Here is an 18,405-nt window from a genome sequence, read left to right as displayed (position 1 = left end):
ATGCAGAATTCAATTGGTACAAATTAGCCATCGGGCATGAGACATTTTGCCTGGCGATTTGTTTGCTAAATCCTTAGGAAATATGACTGTTGAAACTGCAGAGACTATTCTGTACAATCAAATATGTTTGGTCTGTGCTAATACCTTAAATGGAAAACTTGGGTAACTCTGTTGAAATATGTTGAAACAAAACACAATGAGCCCTTTTTCCACACATTTCTAGATCTTTGCAGATTTTCCCTAAAAATATTTTGGCTCCCGATGCGTTGCCCTCAATGTGTAGAAACAAGTGTTGGAAAGATAATTCGTTCACATGCAGTGGGCAGATAATCCACTGCGATTTATGACACCTCCAGATTTACCAACATTCACATTAGTTCCATCACACCCAACTGCAACTAAAGACTCCATAGATTTTTCTTATTCCAGGAAGAAATCGAAGATTGCTTGTTCTATGCATTTAGATGTGCCTAAGGCCAGTGCAATATAGCCCCAGAACTTCAACTCTGGTTCTGTTAGCATTCTTGAAGACCATATTTCATTGATATGTCTATACATTTTTTCCGTCTTTTTCTGATATGATTAAAATTTTATCTTTCAGTTCACCGAAATATAAAGCAGGTATTTGTAAGACTGTCTTCTTCTGTGGCTAATTTTCATGATATATGCCGTTTCTGGCAAAGCTTATATTTATCAATAATTTCTGAAGTGGAAGTGTGAAAAACTGCAGAAGCAATAGTTTCCCCCAGCCCTATCTGATACTTCATATCTATTTTACATTCTTGGAAGTAAACATTGTCTACTGCACTGTTGTAGCGATAGGCATATCGACAGCAGCCGCTGACTTTGAGGCTTGTGAATGTGGCTGGAATACATCGTCACTGTCTGATTGACAAGTTTCAGATGAAAGTTAACACATTAAATGTGCTTCCTTTTCAAGGCTCAAACTGGGATTTTTGCCTTAGCATTTTCTTTTTCAAAGTGTCCGTTATTTTATTTGTAACAATATCTACAGTTTTTATCACCATTCTTCCAGTGGTTTGTTGGTCGTCTAGTAACCTTTTCTCTCTGACAGGTAATTTTTTGTGTCTGGGAGAAATGCACTCATCGATGTTCTTACACTTACAGGATAAAATGTAGAACAATAATTTACCGGTACGATGAAACTCTTCTAATTTCTTCTTCGGTATTTTAGGGTGTGATTTTGAAAGATTTTTGCATTTCAGATGAGAGAGATATGCCTGCAACATCGCTTTCAGTCATTTATGTTGGACAGTAGGAATGAAAGATCTTGACCATATTTCTTCAATTTTTGCCACAACAAAGTCCTCTCTTTCTGTATATGCTTTATTAGTTTCATTATTACCCACATGCGTAAGGTCTTCCTAGACTCCCCACCCCACTCTACCCACACCTACAACGTGACACGTTGTCTGTGTGTGAAGAAAGTAACGTTAATTGGTTGGGAACCAAACTGAATTTCGCCTCAAAAAAATCAAAATATTGAAAAACAAAAAAATCTCTATCAATGCAGAGGCAGTTGAATATTAAAAACAAAAATCATACGTGTTATTTTGAGACCATTTAACACCTTTTTATCGCATGTACCTCTTTAAAAAAGTTCATTTTTGACCCACCCTAGTGCTCATCTGAGTTGTCTGTGAATATCTCCAGAGTATGAAATCAAGCACATCTATCCTCAATGGCTTAAATGAGCACTATGACTCCTTAAATGCAGGGTTCTAGCGGGGGGGGGGGGGGGGGTGGCCTGGGACAAACCTCATTGGTTTTTAACACTATAAATTTCACTAGAGGACACCCCATCAAAGATCTCGGTCTTCGAGGGTCCTAACTCCAATAATGCACAACAGCACTTCATCAACAACAAACATCACATATTTCTGACGGATTTGCTGCAATATGTGCTATCAGCCATTCAATGGTGCATATGCACCTTTGAATTGAAGTTTGTTTTTTATTGGTGCAAGGACCGTGAAGGTTATGCTGCGCCAAACAGTGATCAACTGGTATAATGACTTGTGGGGAATTAGCATTACCCAAGTTGCACCATGAGAAGGCCAACCACATTAGAATTCTCTGCATTCTAGTCATGAGCGTTGGCGTATGCAAGATTGACCTTCAGAGGGGCACATTGGGTTGGGGGGGGGTGTAATAATAATTAGACATTTTTTTATACTAATATGCTGCTTAATGTGATTGGATCAAAATTCTTGGTTTCTAATAACAATAACTGATTGGTAATTATTTCTGAATTTACTTCAAATGTAATCATAATAACTATATATATACTACTTTCCTTTTCATGTGGAAAAGGAAAGTTTGAAGCAAAACAATAACCTATTTTTGGATAACCTGGTTTAAATGACACTTTTATGTGTAGAAATTTCTCATTGACTAAACAAGTATATGGGGAAACATTAATGACAGTAATGGGCAGCAGGCATATCCTCGGATTTTATTTTTCAGTGAGTTAGTCGATGATGGGAAAAAATCAAGTGACAAGCTTGAATCAACATTTTCCCTACCTTCTTCCATATAATATGCAATTTTTCCTGAAACTGGTTTAAGAGTGAAAATGTTCAATAATAGGAAATGGTGATAACATGACCGCAGAGTACTTTGTTGCTATTACTGCTGCTACTATTAGACCACATGCGCATGAACATTCCTTGGATTAATTTCTTTTGAATTGGTACCCATGCTGGAGAGTGTGTGAAATATGCTCTGAAAAGAGTCAGATATGAACTGCAGGCCTTCATCTAATTTGTCCTTGTCTACAGAAAAAGATTAAATGCCGGAATTCTGCCATCACACTTAACTTGTTACTGAGATCTCTTCTAGTTGGGCTAAAAAAATTACTGGTACAACAGAAATTTAATAATAAAATTCGAAGAGAGAGAGAGAGAGAGAGACACCGCACACTTGTTTTTTCGGGACACAAACATCAAACATATGAAATTAAATTGCCACACACACCATACAAAAGTGAAAGTTAGTACACTAACCCCTTAGTGTGATATATGGAAAAAAATAATGTAGAACACTGCTGTTTGGATTCGACAGTAAACTGTATGCCCCAGTCTAATCAGCCCTCTTGTGCAGAAAATAACTGTGGTGCGATAAAAATGATCGAATGATAAAAAAAAACTTGATCACTAATGACTTCATCCCTCCTTTTTTTCCAGGAATTAGGTCAAACAACATTAATTACAAACTACATTTTGATTACCTGAGGTACCTGTCTCTTTTCTGCTTGAAAATCATGAATACCCCCCCAAAAAAAAAAAAAAAACTAACCTGACATGTGACAGTCATAAAGTAGAGCGATTCGAACTTTCTCTGATTTTACTTCTGTTTAAAAAAAATCAATTCTCATAGGCCAGAGATCCATGAGAATGTTTATGGGATTTGCATCTATGTGTATGGCCGGGATTACACTATAAAAGTTTGATAAAAGTAATTTTATAAAACTTGTAAAATGCCACCAATAAGATTATCAGTTTCATTTGCTCGAATGTAACCTATGAACTTTATTGGTCGAATTTTTTGAGTTTTATACAAGGGATTTTATCAAACTTTTATAGTGTAATACCGGCCTATGTCTTGGTGCCTTCTAGCATAAACCAAGTTGATGTGGCACAGCAGTTTTAGTCATGTGTATGTATAAAAAAATGATAAGCAAAGATGTGATTGGGATGTGGTACATTGTGTGAAAAAATTCTCTATTCTTAGATTAAATTTACAATTAAAGTCTGTCTATGCAATTTCTAAGGATTAAATATTTTGAGGCACAAAAATGTCATAACATACACTGTGTATTACACAGTGAAAAAGTCCAGTATCAGATTGGTATCGGTTGAAGATCAAATTTATTTTTTCATCTAATTGATGAAAAGTATGTTTTTAGGTCTATGATAATGTTTTTTACTGATATCATATTGATAATACTAGTGAATTGCTGAGTGTGACTGGAAAGATAAGTTAGAATATTATTGGAATATTTTTATTTGAAAAATGAATATATTTTTTCAAATAAAAATATTTTATTCAAGGTTTTTGTGTGTTCAGTGTTTTCTACAGAATTTATTCCCAGTCAGTTGTAGGAAGCTTGAACCCATAACTATAAGAATTTCAGGAAGCCTATATTTCCAACATAATTTGTCCTTTTCTTTTTGCTGTATTCATTCCTACAGAGCTTTTATGGTGTTCTTTCTCCAACCTATTTTGTCAAGACTCGGATATGGTTTGCCTACTTCTCATGCCATTCTTTTGGTATGGGCTGGATTCCGCGGAGCTATTGCTCTTGTGCTTTCTTTGTATATGCAACACACTTTGGAACTTAAGGAGGTATCAAAATTACTATTTTTTATTTATTCTTTCACATTTTAAAATCTAATTTTTATATTGAGATTTATATTTTAGCACTTTCTTTCTGAAGAAGAAATTTTTTTTTATTTGAATTTCATAAAGTAAGAGAACTGTAGTTCTCCAAATGTCTGCTTGTCTATACAGTTTTCATAAAGAATAAGTTATTTATTCTTTTATAAAACTTTTTCTTTTTCTACTTTTATAAAATAAGCGAAAAAGTTTTTTTTCTCCCCTTTGAATATTGTATATGGAGATCTGAAAGTTGCAGTAACACATACAAACCACAAGATGGAACATATGACATGACCAAGTTGACTCTGTCTCGCATCTCTTCCAAGATACCAAAGCATTAGATCTGGATGAATCTAGGTTTCTTTATTGTGAAACTCAAATTCTAACAATTCTCTAAAACGATCACCAACATCAGCAAAGTTATAACATCATTAAAAAAATAATAATCATGAATTTAATGTTAATTCTGTCAAATAAAATGTTCCAACTATGCAACCAAATGTGCAATCATCCACTGCAGTTTGTTCTCAATCCTGTGCGGTTGTAATTATGAAATTTGCTTCACTTCAGGCACTTACAAAATAAATTAGTCAAACTTGAAGTATAGGATGAGAGAGAATTTGCGAGATAAATACAACAAATTGATACATTATTTTAGATGAACCTCCAATGATATTCATTAATTGCTGTCACAATTTTGAAAGATGCTGGACATAAGTGACATTATTGTTATTATGATTGTTGCTGTAGAAATTCCCTACTGTTCATACAAATAGGATGGTGTTTCTTACTAGAAAATGTTATACAAATACAAAAGCTGCAACAGACAAATTGCCCAACGAGATGGCTGAAAAAAAGACTCCCATAAGAAATATGAATGTCAAATATATATCTAAACTATATTAAAAATAGAGCAACACAGTAAGAGCAATAAAAAACCAATAATTATGATGAAATATAAATATACTGCCCCCTAAGCAAAAGTGGTTGATTGACTGTGTATTAATCATCATCTTCAAAACCTAACAGCCTACTCTAATCTAGAAGTAACTAAGCACCAGAAAAGTGGAAGAATCACTTAAGAAGAACACGAAGAGATCTTTTTGAGAGTGAAACTGAGCACCCTATTAGCTGTTTTTTACCACTGCTTCACAGTATCCAGAAAATTCCATTCCCTCTATGGTTATTTAAAGTTATAAAATACTAGCTGATACCCAGCGATATTACCCACCCCGTAAAAAATTTATATATGTATATAAAATATGTAACAGCATATACCGGGTGAAATGGCTTTTCTGCATTTAATGGTATTCTTTCCCAAATTTCCTCTTTTTTTCAAATTTGAATATCTCTGTGAATATTGCACTTAGAAACGTGGATTTTTTTTTTTGTTGGCATCAAGAGAGACAGGGCAACAACTTCTTAATTGGGAGTTAGAGCACAGGTGGGCCGTGTAAAAATTTATTTTTTTAATTTTGGTACACACTGTATTTTTTGAGGATGACATCACTTTCTGCTATCCATACAAAGGATTTTAAACAGCTGGTTGATGCGAAGGTATATTTTTTGGAAAGAGAAAAAAATTCAGCTGACCCTGTGGAGAATCAAACCCATATCCTTTCATTTTCCGGGTGAATGCACTAGACCACTATCCCGCAGGGGCAGTTGAATTTTCAATCTTTCCAAAAAAAATATCTTCGCATCAGCCAGCTGTTAAAAAACCTTTGTATGGATATCGAAGAGTGACATCCTCGGATAAGTTGCCATCTGGTGGCATCATCAGCAATTGTGAGCTTTGGCCTGAATTGTGTCCAATCGCCCATGTACTGTCCCGTTCAGTGCACACAAGATCCAAGGAAAGATTGAGATATTTTTTGCCTCTGTAGTCTAGTCTAGTGGTCTAGGGTGTTCACCAGGAAAGTGAAAAGAGGTGGGTTCAAGCCCCTGCAAGACAGTTGAATTTTCTCTCTCTCCAAAAAAAAATATCTTCACATCAGCCAGCTGTTAAAAACCTTTGTACACTGTATTTTCACTCTCAAAACCGGTACAGGGAAATTCATGAACGCCTGTTGAACATTTTTTAAATTGGAATCATATACCTCTATGACAGATGGTTGATGAGATAAAAGCAGAGCTAGCATTTACAGGACAGTACATATACATACATATACATACTGTACATATACATACATTGAGTATATGTTCTGTCCCCCCAGAAAAAGTTGAAATTACTGGCTTGGCCTATTTCCAAGCCTATATGAAGTTTTGTGATTCGACTTGCCTCACAAGCATGACAGGTCACCATTAAAAGACCAAGCATTATATTTCTATAACCATGGCGCGGATGCAAGAGCTGGTCCAAACTTTGCCGAAACAGTTCTTTTGTTACAAGGTGTGCCGAATCCTTGCGGCAATTTTGGTTTGTGGTGCGAGTCGTTTTGAAATTGCAGGCAGATTTTTTGATTCCGACAGCAGGCACAGATACAAAGGGGGGGGGGGTGCGATTGCCCCTCCAAAGGGCCGAATAGTATGGGAAAAGATGCTCTGGCCCATAAAATAGTAGACAATCGAGCGAACCTACACAAAATAGATTGCCCCTCCTGACACATTTTCCGGAATCTGCCCCTTTCTGACAGTAGGTGGTGATTGGAGTGTGAAAATGAGTTCTTCCGAAAATCTTGCATTGTACAAACCATCTAGTGGGTTCTCCTTCCGCGGTTAAACGGTGTGTGCTGGCTGTAGGAATTGGAAAATCTCTTCTTTGCATTATGTTTGTACTTTCACACGATGGTTTTGGCTTTTGTATAAGTAACGTTCCCTCTAAATTTTTTTTTTAATTTTACCAGTTCAATCTATTTTGTCTGTTCGTGGTATAAAAATAATGCAGTTTGTAAAAAAAGTGTGTCATTCATACACATTCTATTCGGACTGTGTTTTTTCTAATGTGGATCACTGTTTGGTGGGATGATTGGTTGGGTACTAACATGCTGTCCACGTGAAACAAAGTGCTCAATCACTCGCACTTCACTTCCTTTAACATTGTTCTAGGCTCTTCTGATTTGAGCCCAATATTGCTACGTGTCATAGTGCTTCACAGTGCAACAGGAGCGGTGTGGAACTGGATTAATACAGATCAGTAGTGTGTTTAGTAGTTTTTCATGTGCAGCGGGTGCTCCCACAGAGTTTGTTTAGGAAAGTTTTGTTGTAGATGCCAAAAAAGCTCTGATATGGCAAAAACATTGGTTAGAGTCTAGGCAGGCCTGTAACTAGGCTGGAGCAACTGGGGGCCCCAGAGTTGCATGGGTGGACCACAGAAAATGTACACTCATTTCGCATTTCAATCTTTCATAAACCTTTCAAGGAGGGCCCCAAGGAAAAGTCTGCCCTAGGGCCCTGAGAAGGCATGTTATGGCCCTGGGTCTAGGGTTTTCAGATGACCAAAAATATGACTCAAAAGGGCATATGCAGAGGAGGATTGTATTGAATGTTCATGAATTATTTGAGAGCCTCTGCTTTCTCTCAAAGCTCCTTAGAGGTGGGGGACTTATGTGGCCTAAGCGCCTAGGTTCCAATGTGTATGGAGGTGGGTGCTGTATTTAAATGAACTTTGAAATATTTTGAAAATTGAAAAAAGAAAGTTGTATCATGGAAGTGGGTACTGTTTTAACTCTGTGGTAGAAATTAACTGTGAGCTTGAAATCGCCGCAAAATCGTGCAGTGCCTTAGTTTTAAGAATTGGAACCACAGGCATAGCCCATTCAGAAATTTTAATAGGCTCTCCTTGCGTGTAACAGTCTATCTAATTCATCAACTTTAGCATGGATCGCTATCGGCACCACACAAAGCTTGAAAAACTTAAGAACTCTATGAGGTTTCAAAATCAAATTCATTTTCACATTACGCATAGCAACGACACTGGGAGAAAACATAATCAAATTTTCGCAATATTGATTGCAAAGTAAGAGGTAGATGATTAGAAAGTTCATTTACCTCTTGTTGTTGTACGAATATGTCCATCTAATTTGAAGCATGAATCCAATTTTGACCAGCTAAACTGACATTTTCATTCTTCAAAACCAAGAGTGCTTTGCCGACTTATTTCCAAACATAACATTCACATCTATTTTCCCAAAATTGAAATTTCATGGGTGTATATGATCTCAAAACCATGTTTGTGTTTTGCAAATGATGGAGCGTTGTTTTAAAACGCCCAAAGGTAGATTGCAAAATGAGAGCATAAGGTGCTCCCGTCTCAACTTACATTTCAAGGTCGCATTCTTCAACCTGATGAATCACACCCACTGGGGGCGGAGCGTACAGTAATTGTAAATCATCAGCATCAAAGTTTGAGAGTTTGAATAAACTGAATGTGTGTGTGTGTGTTTGATTTGAAACTTGCAATACTGAAGCATTTTTATTTTTTGGATCAGACTTTGTAACTCTCAATAAAGCATTTGATTTTTGTGACGATTGACAATTTCGGCAAGATGTCCAAGTTTTGAACATGCATAACTAATAGTTTTAGTATGTGGATACAAAGATGGAAAATGTTTATTTAAAAAAGAAAAATGAATGAAATTTTGATGATGTGTGTGTGTGTGTGTGTGTGCATATTTATGTTTGTAACCTCAGGTGGCACAACTGGAATATGTCTATATATATCCTATGCAACTGTGACGCGGGGCTTTGCCTTCCAGTATGCATGCCTTTCATTGTGATGCTTATTGGATCCGCATAACGTACAGCAATTTTTCTGACTGTTAATTTTAGCTGTATTGAATTAATAGGCTGTCCCTTCCATAATTTTCTATCTCTTGATCGCACTAAATTAATGCCTGGAGAAGTAGTATTTTTAATGCCACCAACACTACGTGTAGCTGAATTCATCACGGCAGCTATTTCAATGGCACATTGTGAAGTTAGATTTGGTTCAGTGCAGGGTTGGGTTTTTGCCATGACAAGCATCAAAAACTGGTTTAAACTGTCGCAAAAACTGAAAACCGTCAAAACCTAAGTGAATACTTTTTGATTAATGTTTTGAACACAACAGGTATATAACATGATGAAAAACTTTTTTATGTATTACGTTTTATTTTTAAACACTGATTTATTACAATAATTAAAACAAAACATAAATTATAATTTGTAAGTTTGAATTTTTCAACATAAGAGTCTAGAACATATAAAATATAGTTTTGTGGTTCATTTTATCTAAGCTACTGATTACCCGTGTTCAATTTACTAAGCGGAATAGAGCTGCTTATTCAAAATATGTATGACAGGGCATCACAGAGTTAGGTTTTAGACTTCAAAAACTATAAAACGGTAAAAAAAACTTATTGGTCAATGTTGTCAAATAGTTTTTTAACCTGATAGATATGCTAAATTAAAAAACACTTTTATGTAGATTAAAGGGTTTTATATTTGGAATTATAAGTACTGAGAATTTATTTTGATATTTTAAATTTTCTTATCTGCCCAAAATTTTATTCCATATAAAAATTCTCATGCAGCATCTGTTAACACTAATTAAACTCATTTATTTTCATCTAAAAATTTCTTAGAGCTTAGGGTGTATAAATTCTCAGTTTTAAAGATTATTTTCAACTAAAGCAGAGCCGACAGGACTTGATACCCAAAGCATTTGTTTTGCACATTTAAAATCAAATGCAGCTCCAATTGGAAAACCATTGCATTATAAATGCTAGTAAACATACCAAGTGCAGAAGTAAGAATAACTGAGTTTGACTAAGGATAAGTTACAGGAATTTCTTAAGCTTCATGTACTTCATGTGACCGTTCCGCGGTCCCCCTGACAAATATTGAAGGTGCACCAGTGCGCCGCAGTGCACAGTTTGAGAACCCCTGATTTAGGAAGTTCTTTTTTTACTCAGTATGTGTCTATAACATATTGCACACTAGTGACAGTAGATAGACATTCTTGTAACTATATTCCTTTATATTTTCATTAGTATGTCGATTTCCCTTTCGTTATTACATTTTTCTGCTGCTTTTGATAGATAAGTTGTTTTGTGATCTACTCGTTTTTACCCAAACTTGGACATTTATACTGCATTATTTGTTTATCTATTTTCTCTTTTTTAGCACACTGTAGAGCAGTGGTTCCCAACCTTTTTTCGGTCATACCCCACCTAAGGATCTTATAAAATCCTGATGCCTCCCCCCCCCCAATCAGACAGGGGGGGGGGAGAGACAAACAAAAATTGTAAAAAAAAGTTAAAATATTGAATTTTTTAATACTGTTTTAATCAATTTCTGTGAATTTGAAATGCTATTTGCAGGTTAAAAGCTCAAAATTTCTTTGGGGAGATTCTCTTTGCTCTCCACAAACATCAAATTTAGCCTGTGTGCTCCCCCCCCGAAAGTTGGTCCTACTTACACCCATTCCTGTTTCCGTGACATATAAAGTAGAATCCCTTGATAACTGATTTTTGATAACTGATCTCTTGATAACTAAAATTTTGTCCACTACCGAGGAGTGTTCATTTATAGATAGAAAAATACACCAAGGCCTGTTGATGTAATTTTAAAGAACTGTATTACTGAGATGTTTCCACTAAAGGAGAGTGTTTGTTGAGAAAGGTTTTATTGTAGTTTTTATTATTTGAAAGGGGATCTCCTTTCCTCACATGGAGGAAGGCAAAAAATCTATCAACCTGGTCCAAAGCAGAGGTTTGAACCTTTGAGACAGTATAGTGCGGGTCAAAGAAAAAAAAATTCAGTTAAGCTCAATGACCAATAAGTCATACTGTGGCATCTATATTCACACAATGGCGTCTTAACAGGTGGATTGAACGGGGCCCAAGAACTTTTAGTCAGATATAGGGAGCCTTACATTATTGAAGAATTTTATTTATTCTGAGATAATTTTTTTCATTAATTCTTAAATTATTTCCTTAACAAATATGAATTCTTTCTTAATTCTGAGAAATTATTTTTTCATTAAATATGACTTCATAAATCTGGATCGCTCCCACTAAAAATCAAATCCCCCCCCTTAAAATCATATTGACTCCCTGTGGGGCATGTGCCCCACATTGGGAGTCAGGGCTGTAGAGTATTTATTTGTGAAAAATGCAAAAAAAAAAAAAAATTTCAAATAAGAGCTTTTGAGTTTTTTTTTAAATTTCAAAAAGGTAGTAAGTGAATCAAAATGTTAAGATTTTTGAATTTGTATTTTCTGTAATTATCTGTTATTTCTAGTCAGACATGAATGGAATGAAAAAATAAAAAACCTGACTTTTCTGTGCAGAAAAAAATTTAAATCCCATCAGGCAAGTGGTTAATGAAAGACCAAATTGAGAAATATATATTTGCAGATGCGTATTAGTGAAACCCTTTAATACATAGTTTACCCCCCAAACTATTAAAGGGTTTTGGTAATGCACATGTGCAAATATATTTTTTTAGTTTGTTGATTGAACTCCTGTTTGTGTCCTTGTTTGATTTGGCCGTATTCATTAAGATGTCGCTGACTACAGTGTCTGTAAAACACTGTCTCAGGCTCTTGTTGGGTGTTAATGCAAGTGGGAATTCCAAAGTGATACTCCTGACTCTATCATTCCCTATATACAGGGCACCCATTTTTGTCTTACCATTTACTATACTACTTTTCTTAATTTTTTGTTAAATGTCCTACTTTACAAGCTTTTTCCTACTTTTCTTAACAAATCCTGTTAAAATAATTCTTGTAAGTTTTTATGAATGAAGAGGGGAATCATCTAAATTATCGCCTAATAATACAAATACAGTAGATTGCAATTAATGATTCTGCCAAAGCAGAAATTGTAGGTTTTAGGTTATTTAGTCTTTATGTAAATCATTTGGTTCATCAATTTTTTTCTTTTGCTCATTTTGAGGATTTGAAAACTTGTATTTTATCAATGTTTTGGAGTAGTCATTAAAACTTTTGTCTGAGTGGAACAAACATTCTGTATCTACTACTTAGTGGTCTTAGACTACTTATGGTTCAGTAACTACTTTACCGCACAGCAACTCGGGTCATATATTGCCATAAGACAATTTCCAACCAGTGAAGTCGGGTGGGAAATGAAGGCTCCATCCATCGGTGGTTGCCTCAGGCGAGGCAGGTAAAAAACTTGTTTCTGACATTCTGTGCCTGGATTCGAACCCGTGGACCTTGACGGTAACCTTCATGGTGGAAGGTGAACATCTTATCACTGCACTACTCTGGTGCCTGGTACAGTAACTGATATTCATGATTCAAGATTATGGTTCATAGTTTGCGCATAGGTGAAACAACAGTTTGCATAACAAAGCAGTTGGATATATAGATACCATGGGACCATAGGCGTAAGCTGTATTTTCCGCGGGCGGGGGAAATCATTTTTTTCCAATTGGGGGTTTTGTATATTTTTTTCTGCAAAATAACCCTATAATCCTTGAAAGAACTCCCCCCCCCACCCCCAAGTATGCTAGTGGTAGGTAACTTTTCTTGGCTTAGGGATTCGTATGTTGCCCAATTGCACTCTACTTTCTTCTCTATTCTGCTCTAAGATATGCAGAGGCATAGACAATGTTTATAAAGCTCTGCAAAATGCTAGAAATTAAAATGCTTCATTTGTCAAAATGATCATGTTAGCAATGAATAATCCGAATGTAAACAAATCCCTTTAAAAAAAGGACGAACAGTGCAGTAAAACCATATGTTTCCTCTTGACTTATTTACATTAGACTTTGTAAATTACATATTTTGTACAGTGCTTTCGGAAGTGATCTTAAAGAAGCACCATTCTTAGAAAAACTTGTATATTTTCTTTGATTTTGTGCACAAAGAAAGAGACACATATCTTGCTTGTATATCCATAACTTATCAGATGTTCTGTTTGCTGTTAGTGTGAAAATGACAAAGGCAATATTTTAAATAAGAAGCGATTGTACCAGAGCAATCCGGCTTCTTAACGTTTTCTGCGTCGTGGAACCTTTATGACAATGACATGAAAGACACAACCCCCCCCCCCCTCCCAGTGCCAATAAAATGAATGTCATGGATTCCTTAACAGAATAATATTCTGTGTATAGTAATGCATTATTGTTTCTTATTCAAGCTTACAGACCCAGTGAAATCTCTCCAAGAACCCTCAAGGGGGTCCACGGACCCCTGGCTAAGAATCCCTGAGATAGATGATGACATAGAACATCCAAGAGAAAAATGAGTCAAATATCACAGAATTTTTATTTGGGGGAAACATTCGATATCAAATCTCTAGAGCAGTGTTTCGTAACCGGTGTGCTCTGGCATCCAAGAGTGGCGTGATATGGGCTAAGGAGTGCAGCGAGATATGGACATAAATCAAAAAATATTATGGCCCACTTAGGGTCTTAAAATAAACTAAGTCTAATTAATTACTCTCATGCATGGCAGACTAATTGGATAAGTTGCAATCTGGTGCTATCCATGTACTGCCCCACTCAGTGCACACAAGCTCTAAGAAAAGAGGATTCGCTGGCTTTCTAGTTTAATGGTCTAGGGTGCTCATCCGGCAAGTGAGAGGAGGTGGATTCTATTCCCTGCAAGGCCAGTTTTCTTTCTTGGATTTATCTTCACATCAGCCTGCTGTCAAAACCTTTGTAGTAATAGCAGAGAGTAACATCACACACACACACCCCTTCGAATAAGCTGAAAGACCTCATTTGTCAACACATCAAAATTGCAAGATGCAATACATATGCACTTCCATCTCTTTCCACTGAGAATTTCTACTGGGTTGTCTCACTATTTGATTTAGCAGACAGTGAGGAAGAAATAGATTTCACTGCTTGTGAATGATATGTATTTAATGATTTTTGCACTGATTCCACGTTCAAAGGAGTTCACCAAAAGTGAGGCATCAGTGGCTGCTTTTTGTCTTGGACTGAGAGAGAAGTATCCTAATTTAATGAAGGAAGCAATTAACATATTTTTGCCCTTTTCAACATCATATCTATGCGAGCAAACCTCTGCTATGGCGACAATAAAATACAAAGCAAGAGATTGCTCCTATAAAACCATACATGCATCTCGTACAAATTCCTCTAACGAGTCTGCACATGCCGGAATGTGCATGTATGTATTGTGAAACTAACGTGAAGTTTGTTTCTGTGTAGTGCTGCCATCGATCAGGAAATAGACTACTACTACTTAACCGTATTTGCACCTCGTCCACATTCCTCTACGAAATTTCTAACGAATTGGCTCATGCCAGAATGAGTGTTCTGAGTGGTCCTAGCGAATTTATGTTGCGCTTATTTTGTTTTTGTGCTGCCATCTGTCTTCCATTTGCTGAAGTAAAGATGGGAAATGCTTGAATTTTCATGTTATGCGAGTATCGTGTTGTTGGTATGCCTGCTGTCTGTGGAGAGACTTTTTCAAATAGGAGGCCGGCTTGCATTCACATCTCGAAGCAGGAAAACTGCAGTAAACCAACTTCAACTACCACCACTGTGCCGTCAACGAGGTTCGAACCTGGATCCTCATGACGAGAGTCCAGTACGATGACCACACAGCAGATGGGAAATAGACTGCAAGACCTTGAGGACAATTTGTGTTTCGTAGCCAACTGTAAGGCCTGATTTCAAGTATTTGTGCTCTAAGCATCAATCACAAGTTTCACATTAATGATTCAATTGAGCAAATCTCTACTGATATATTTTCACTCAGTGATTTTTGTTGTAGTTAACACTATTCTGTATTCAAGGAGGGTGTGGCGAGCTTCAAAAGGTTGGGAAACACTGCTCTAGAGAGTAAAGGGATGACTTATTCCCAAGTTCAACTGTGTAATGAAATTTTTATCCATCACATCAGATATTTTGCAGTTCTATTTTTTTTTACCAGCTTTATTTACTAATATATATATTTTTTCATTTGAAGGTAGTGGTACAGACATCCTTTGTGCTGCTTTATACATTGCTGATAAATGGCTCGTCTATGAAACTAATGTTGAAGTGGTTAGGTATGTAATATGTAATTTGTTTATAAACAATTAGTCGAATAAATGAAATGAGATAGAAGAAATACATATAATGCCTTTTACAAATTCTAATTTTGAGAAGACTAGTAACGCTGATAAGAAGCAGCTTTTTTTTTTTGCTTTTTTTGACAGGAAATATATTTGAACAAAAGTGCTTTCTAAAATAGCAAGCACTATTTGAAAATAATTAGGAACTGTTTTGATTTCTATACGTCCCATTTTTCTTAATTAAAACATCTGCAAAACAAAAGTGATATGTGCAGCTATTCCCTTTACTCATGGTTACATTTTATTTTGAATATGAACTGAAGTCAAACCTGAACATGCCACCTGCACATAAATTTAATTGCTCGTAAATTTGAACTGTTATATGAATCGCAATCGTAACTGCTATTTCCTTACTTCTGAAGCTGCATCCACACTGCAGGTTATGCACTCGGTAGGGTCATTGCTCTTGAATCTTGCATTGCGGAAAGCTGTGGCCATGTGGGTGCAATCTGTTTGTTCATGCATGGATTGTAAGAATTTATTGAGTGGCAGTTAAAACTAAAAATGTGTATGATATCTTTCTCCTTTTTAATTGGACTTTTTTTAATTCAAGAGTAAAAAGTATGTAAAGAGCCAGGAAAGGCTCATACTGGATACTTAATACATACACAAATCAATGAACATAAAGTATAAATGATACAAAAACAATAAAATAATTATAGGAAAGAAAAAAAAGGGGGGGAGGGTAAAAAATCTCATTAAACTGTGACAGTCATGGCAGTCTTTGAGTAGTTAACATGAGGAGGAAAATTGGAAGGTATAAAAAGTGCCGAAGACATGTAAGCATTTATTCTTCAACACTATTGATTCAATTCAGTTTGAATCTATGGTTAAAAGCATGGTCATATAGGGACGTTAACAGAATATATAAGGTGAATTCACATCATTTTTGTCAAGTATCACTAAGGTCAATCTGAGATTTGAATAAATTTAATGAATTTTGAATAAAAAGGTACATTCTGATACTCAGTCTGTATAAATATTTCAGGATTAACCAGAATAAGTGAAACTAGGTTGATTAGCATGTCGTATGCAGTCCGCTATGTAAGAGATGTTGTTAAAAAATCAATTAATATTTTGAAAAGAGATGAACTGTTCAGTGGAGTAGATGGGAAGTGGATTGAGAAAGTAACATTCATTGTGAATCCTTATGAAAACCAAAACAAAGTAAGGATTTTTCGGATATAATTATTAAAATTCTGTTGGAATAATTTCGAATTTAGAATTCTGTCTATAAGGATATTTTGAAAATAATAAGGATATTTTGTATATCATTCTTGGCAGAAATATATGTACCAGAGATGGTTTTATGTATTAAACCTATTCTATTGATTTTTTTTCTCTGTAATGCTAAACTTAATTCAGGCATCTTCAACCTGTTGCTTGCAAGCACCACGGTGCTCCCTGCTCGTGTCCGATTTCGTGTTCATGAGTGCATTTTTATGTACTTGATCAACGTTCCAATTAATCACCTTGCACAAATTGCATTCAAAGATTGAAATCATCCTGATTTCATGAATTCATATGTGAAACTTCTTTTGATAATGAGTGCAGGCAGTGCTCACGACTGGGAAAAGGTTGAGGATCTCTGACTTAATTGTTAAAAAAAGATATAATGATACCCCCTTTGGTTAATGAAGATAATCCATTCCAGAACTACGTTTGTTAGCCGAATTCTTCAATAGCCGGAATGCAATTTCCCTTAGGTTTCTATATAAAATCATTTAAGTTGTTCCAGATATTGCCCAAAATTAAAAGGTAAATTTAAAAATACAAAAAGGCACTATAAAAAATAAAACTACTGAAAGCTGAGACCAACAGCTTCATAATCGAATGGAGGAGAACAGGAAGGAAGATAAACAACTGAAGATATTTTTATTTTATATTATATATACAACCCCATCATGGTTCATAATGTAAAATAAAGAGTGGTGTGCTATGTAATGTGGTTAGGCTAACTAGATCATGCGACTGAGAAACCAGGACATAACACAAATTCACTAATAAAAATCGGGATATCTTGATAGAAAACTTTCAGAGGATATTAAAGTGCCAAATTTCAAATCAACGGTTAAAATAACCTATTGGCAAAGCCTGGTACACACTTGTACAGTTTAGTTCACTGTTGAATCACAAATTTAAAATATGATGAATTTTATTGTTTCTGTATAATTGTTCATATGAAAAATATATAATTGTTTTTCATTTCAAAAAATAAATAAATAAAAAATCATGTCTCTATTAGGCAATTGTTTGTTTAAACTCAGAGGCTTTCTGTTGGATTATTGGCTCTGAAACTGGTAAACCATGTTCTCTTTCGGCATAAAACCAAACAAACACTTGTTCTAGTGTTTCAAGTTTAGCCCCTTTTAGCTTTACTCCGATTATTCAAACTGTCTGTAGAAATGAATTTGGAGTAAAAATCTACAATGCTTCCATTATTTTTTTGCATTGTCAAAACAACATTTTTTCATTTCATCACCACATCACCATTGCAAACAATGTATGCTTGTTTCTCAGAAAATAATACAAGACAAACGAACACAAGTAAACAAGGTACACAACTGAACTATATTGATCAACACTGAAGATTTTAGCTTTCAGGGTTGCACCGGGGGATGATAAAGACTACATACCATGGCTACATAAAGTGGCTACATACCATGACATCACCTTAAATTCCAACCAATCAAAGAGAAAAAGAAGCAATGTCACAAATGAGCAGCGGGAGCAGAAGAGGAAACTTACATATTACTGACATATATGTACTAAGGCAAATTTAGTTTTTCAGGTATTTTCTAGGGGTTCTAACATGCGCATATGCTGATTTTTGTAGTGGTGTGGGGTCCAGCTGTTTTAGATAATAAAGACCTTGCAATGGTTCCAAACCCTTTTTCCTTCCCTCACCCCCCTGGAAAATATTGATAAGTTTTTATCTGTTAGAAAATTCAGGTTTTTTTCTCTA

The 18,405-nt window shown here is 35.5% G+C and overlaps 1 protein-coding gene across 1 annotated transcript in view; it reads left to right on the top strand.

Annotated features, from left to right (window-relative positions):
* LOC149076072 (sperm-specific sodium:proton exchanger-like) overlaps positions 1 to 18,405 on the top strand; it is a 118,215-nt gene that overhangs the window by 40,848 nt on the left and 58,962 nt on the right. Inside the window, exons 8-10 of the mRNA XM_089243598.1 lie at positions 4,215 to 4,368; positions 15,293 to 15,374; positions 16,429 to 16,607. Of these exons, the coding sequence (XP_089099724.1) occupies positions 4,215 to 4,368; positions 15,293 to 15,374; positions 16,429 to 16,607 (415 nt within the window). The remainder of the gene's footprint in view (positions 1 to 4,214; positions 4,369 to 15,292; positions 15,375 to 16,428; positions 16,608 to 18,405) is intronic.

Source organism: Pholcus phalangioides, unplaced genomic scaffold (assembly GCF_987345545.1).
Source record: "Pholcus phalangioides strain wild (caught in Gottingen) unplaced genomic scaffold, Ppha-v1.0 ptg000015l_1, whole genome shotgun sequence".
NCBI lineage: Eukaryota > Metazoa > Arthropoda > Arachnida > Araneae > Pholcidae > Pholcus > Pholcus phalangioides.
The sequence above is the reverse complement of the archived record's forward strand: the minus strand, read 5'-3'. Positions and strand labels throughout refer to the sequence as shown.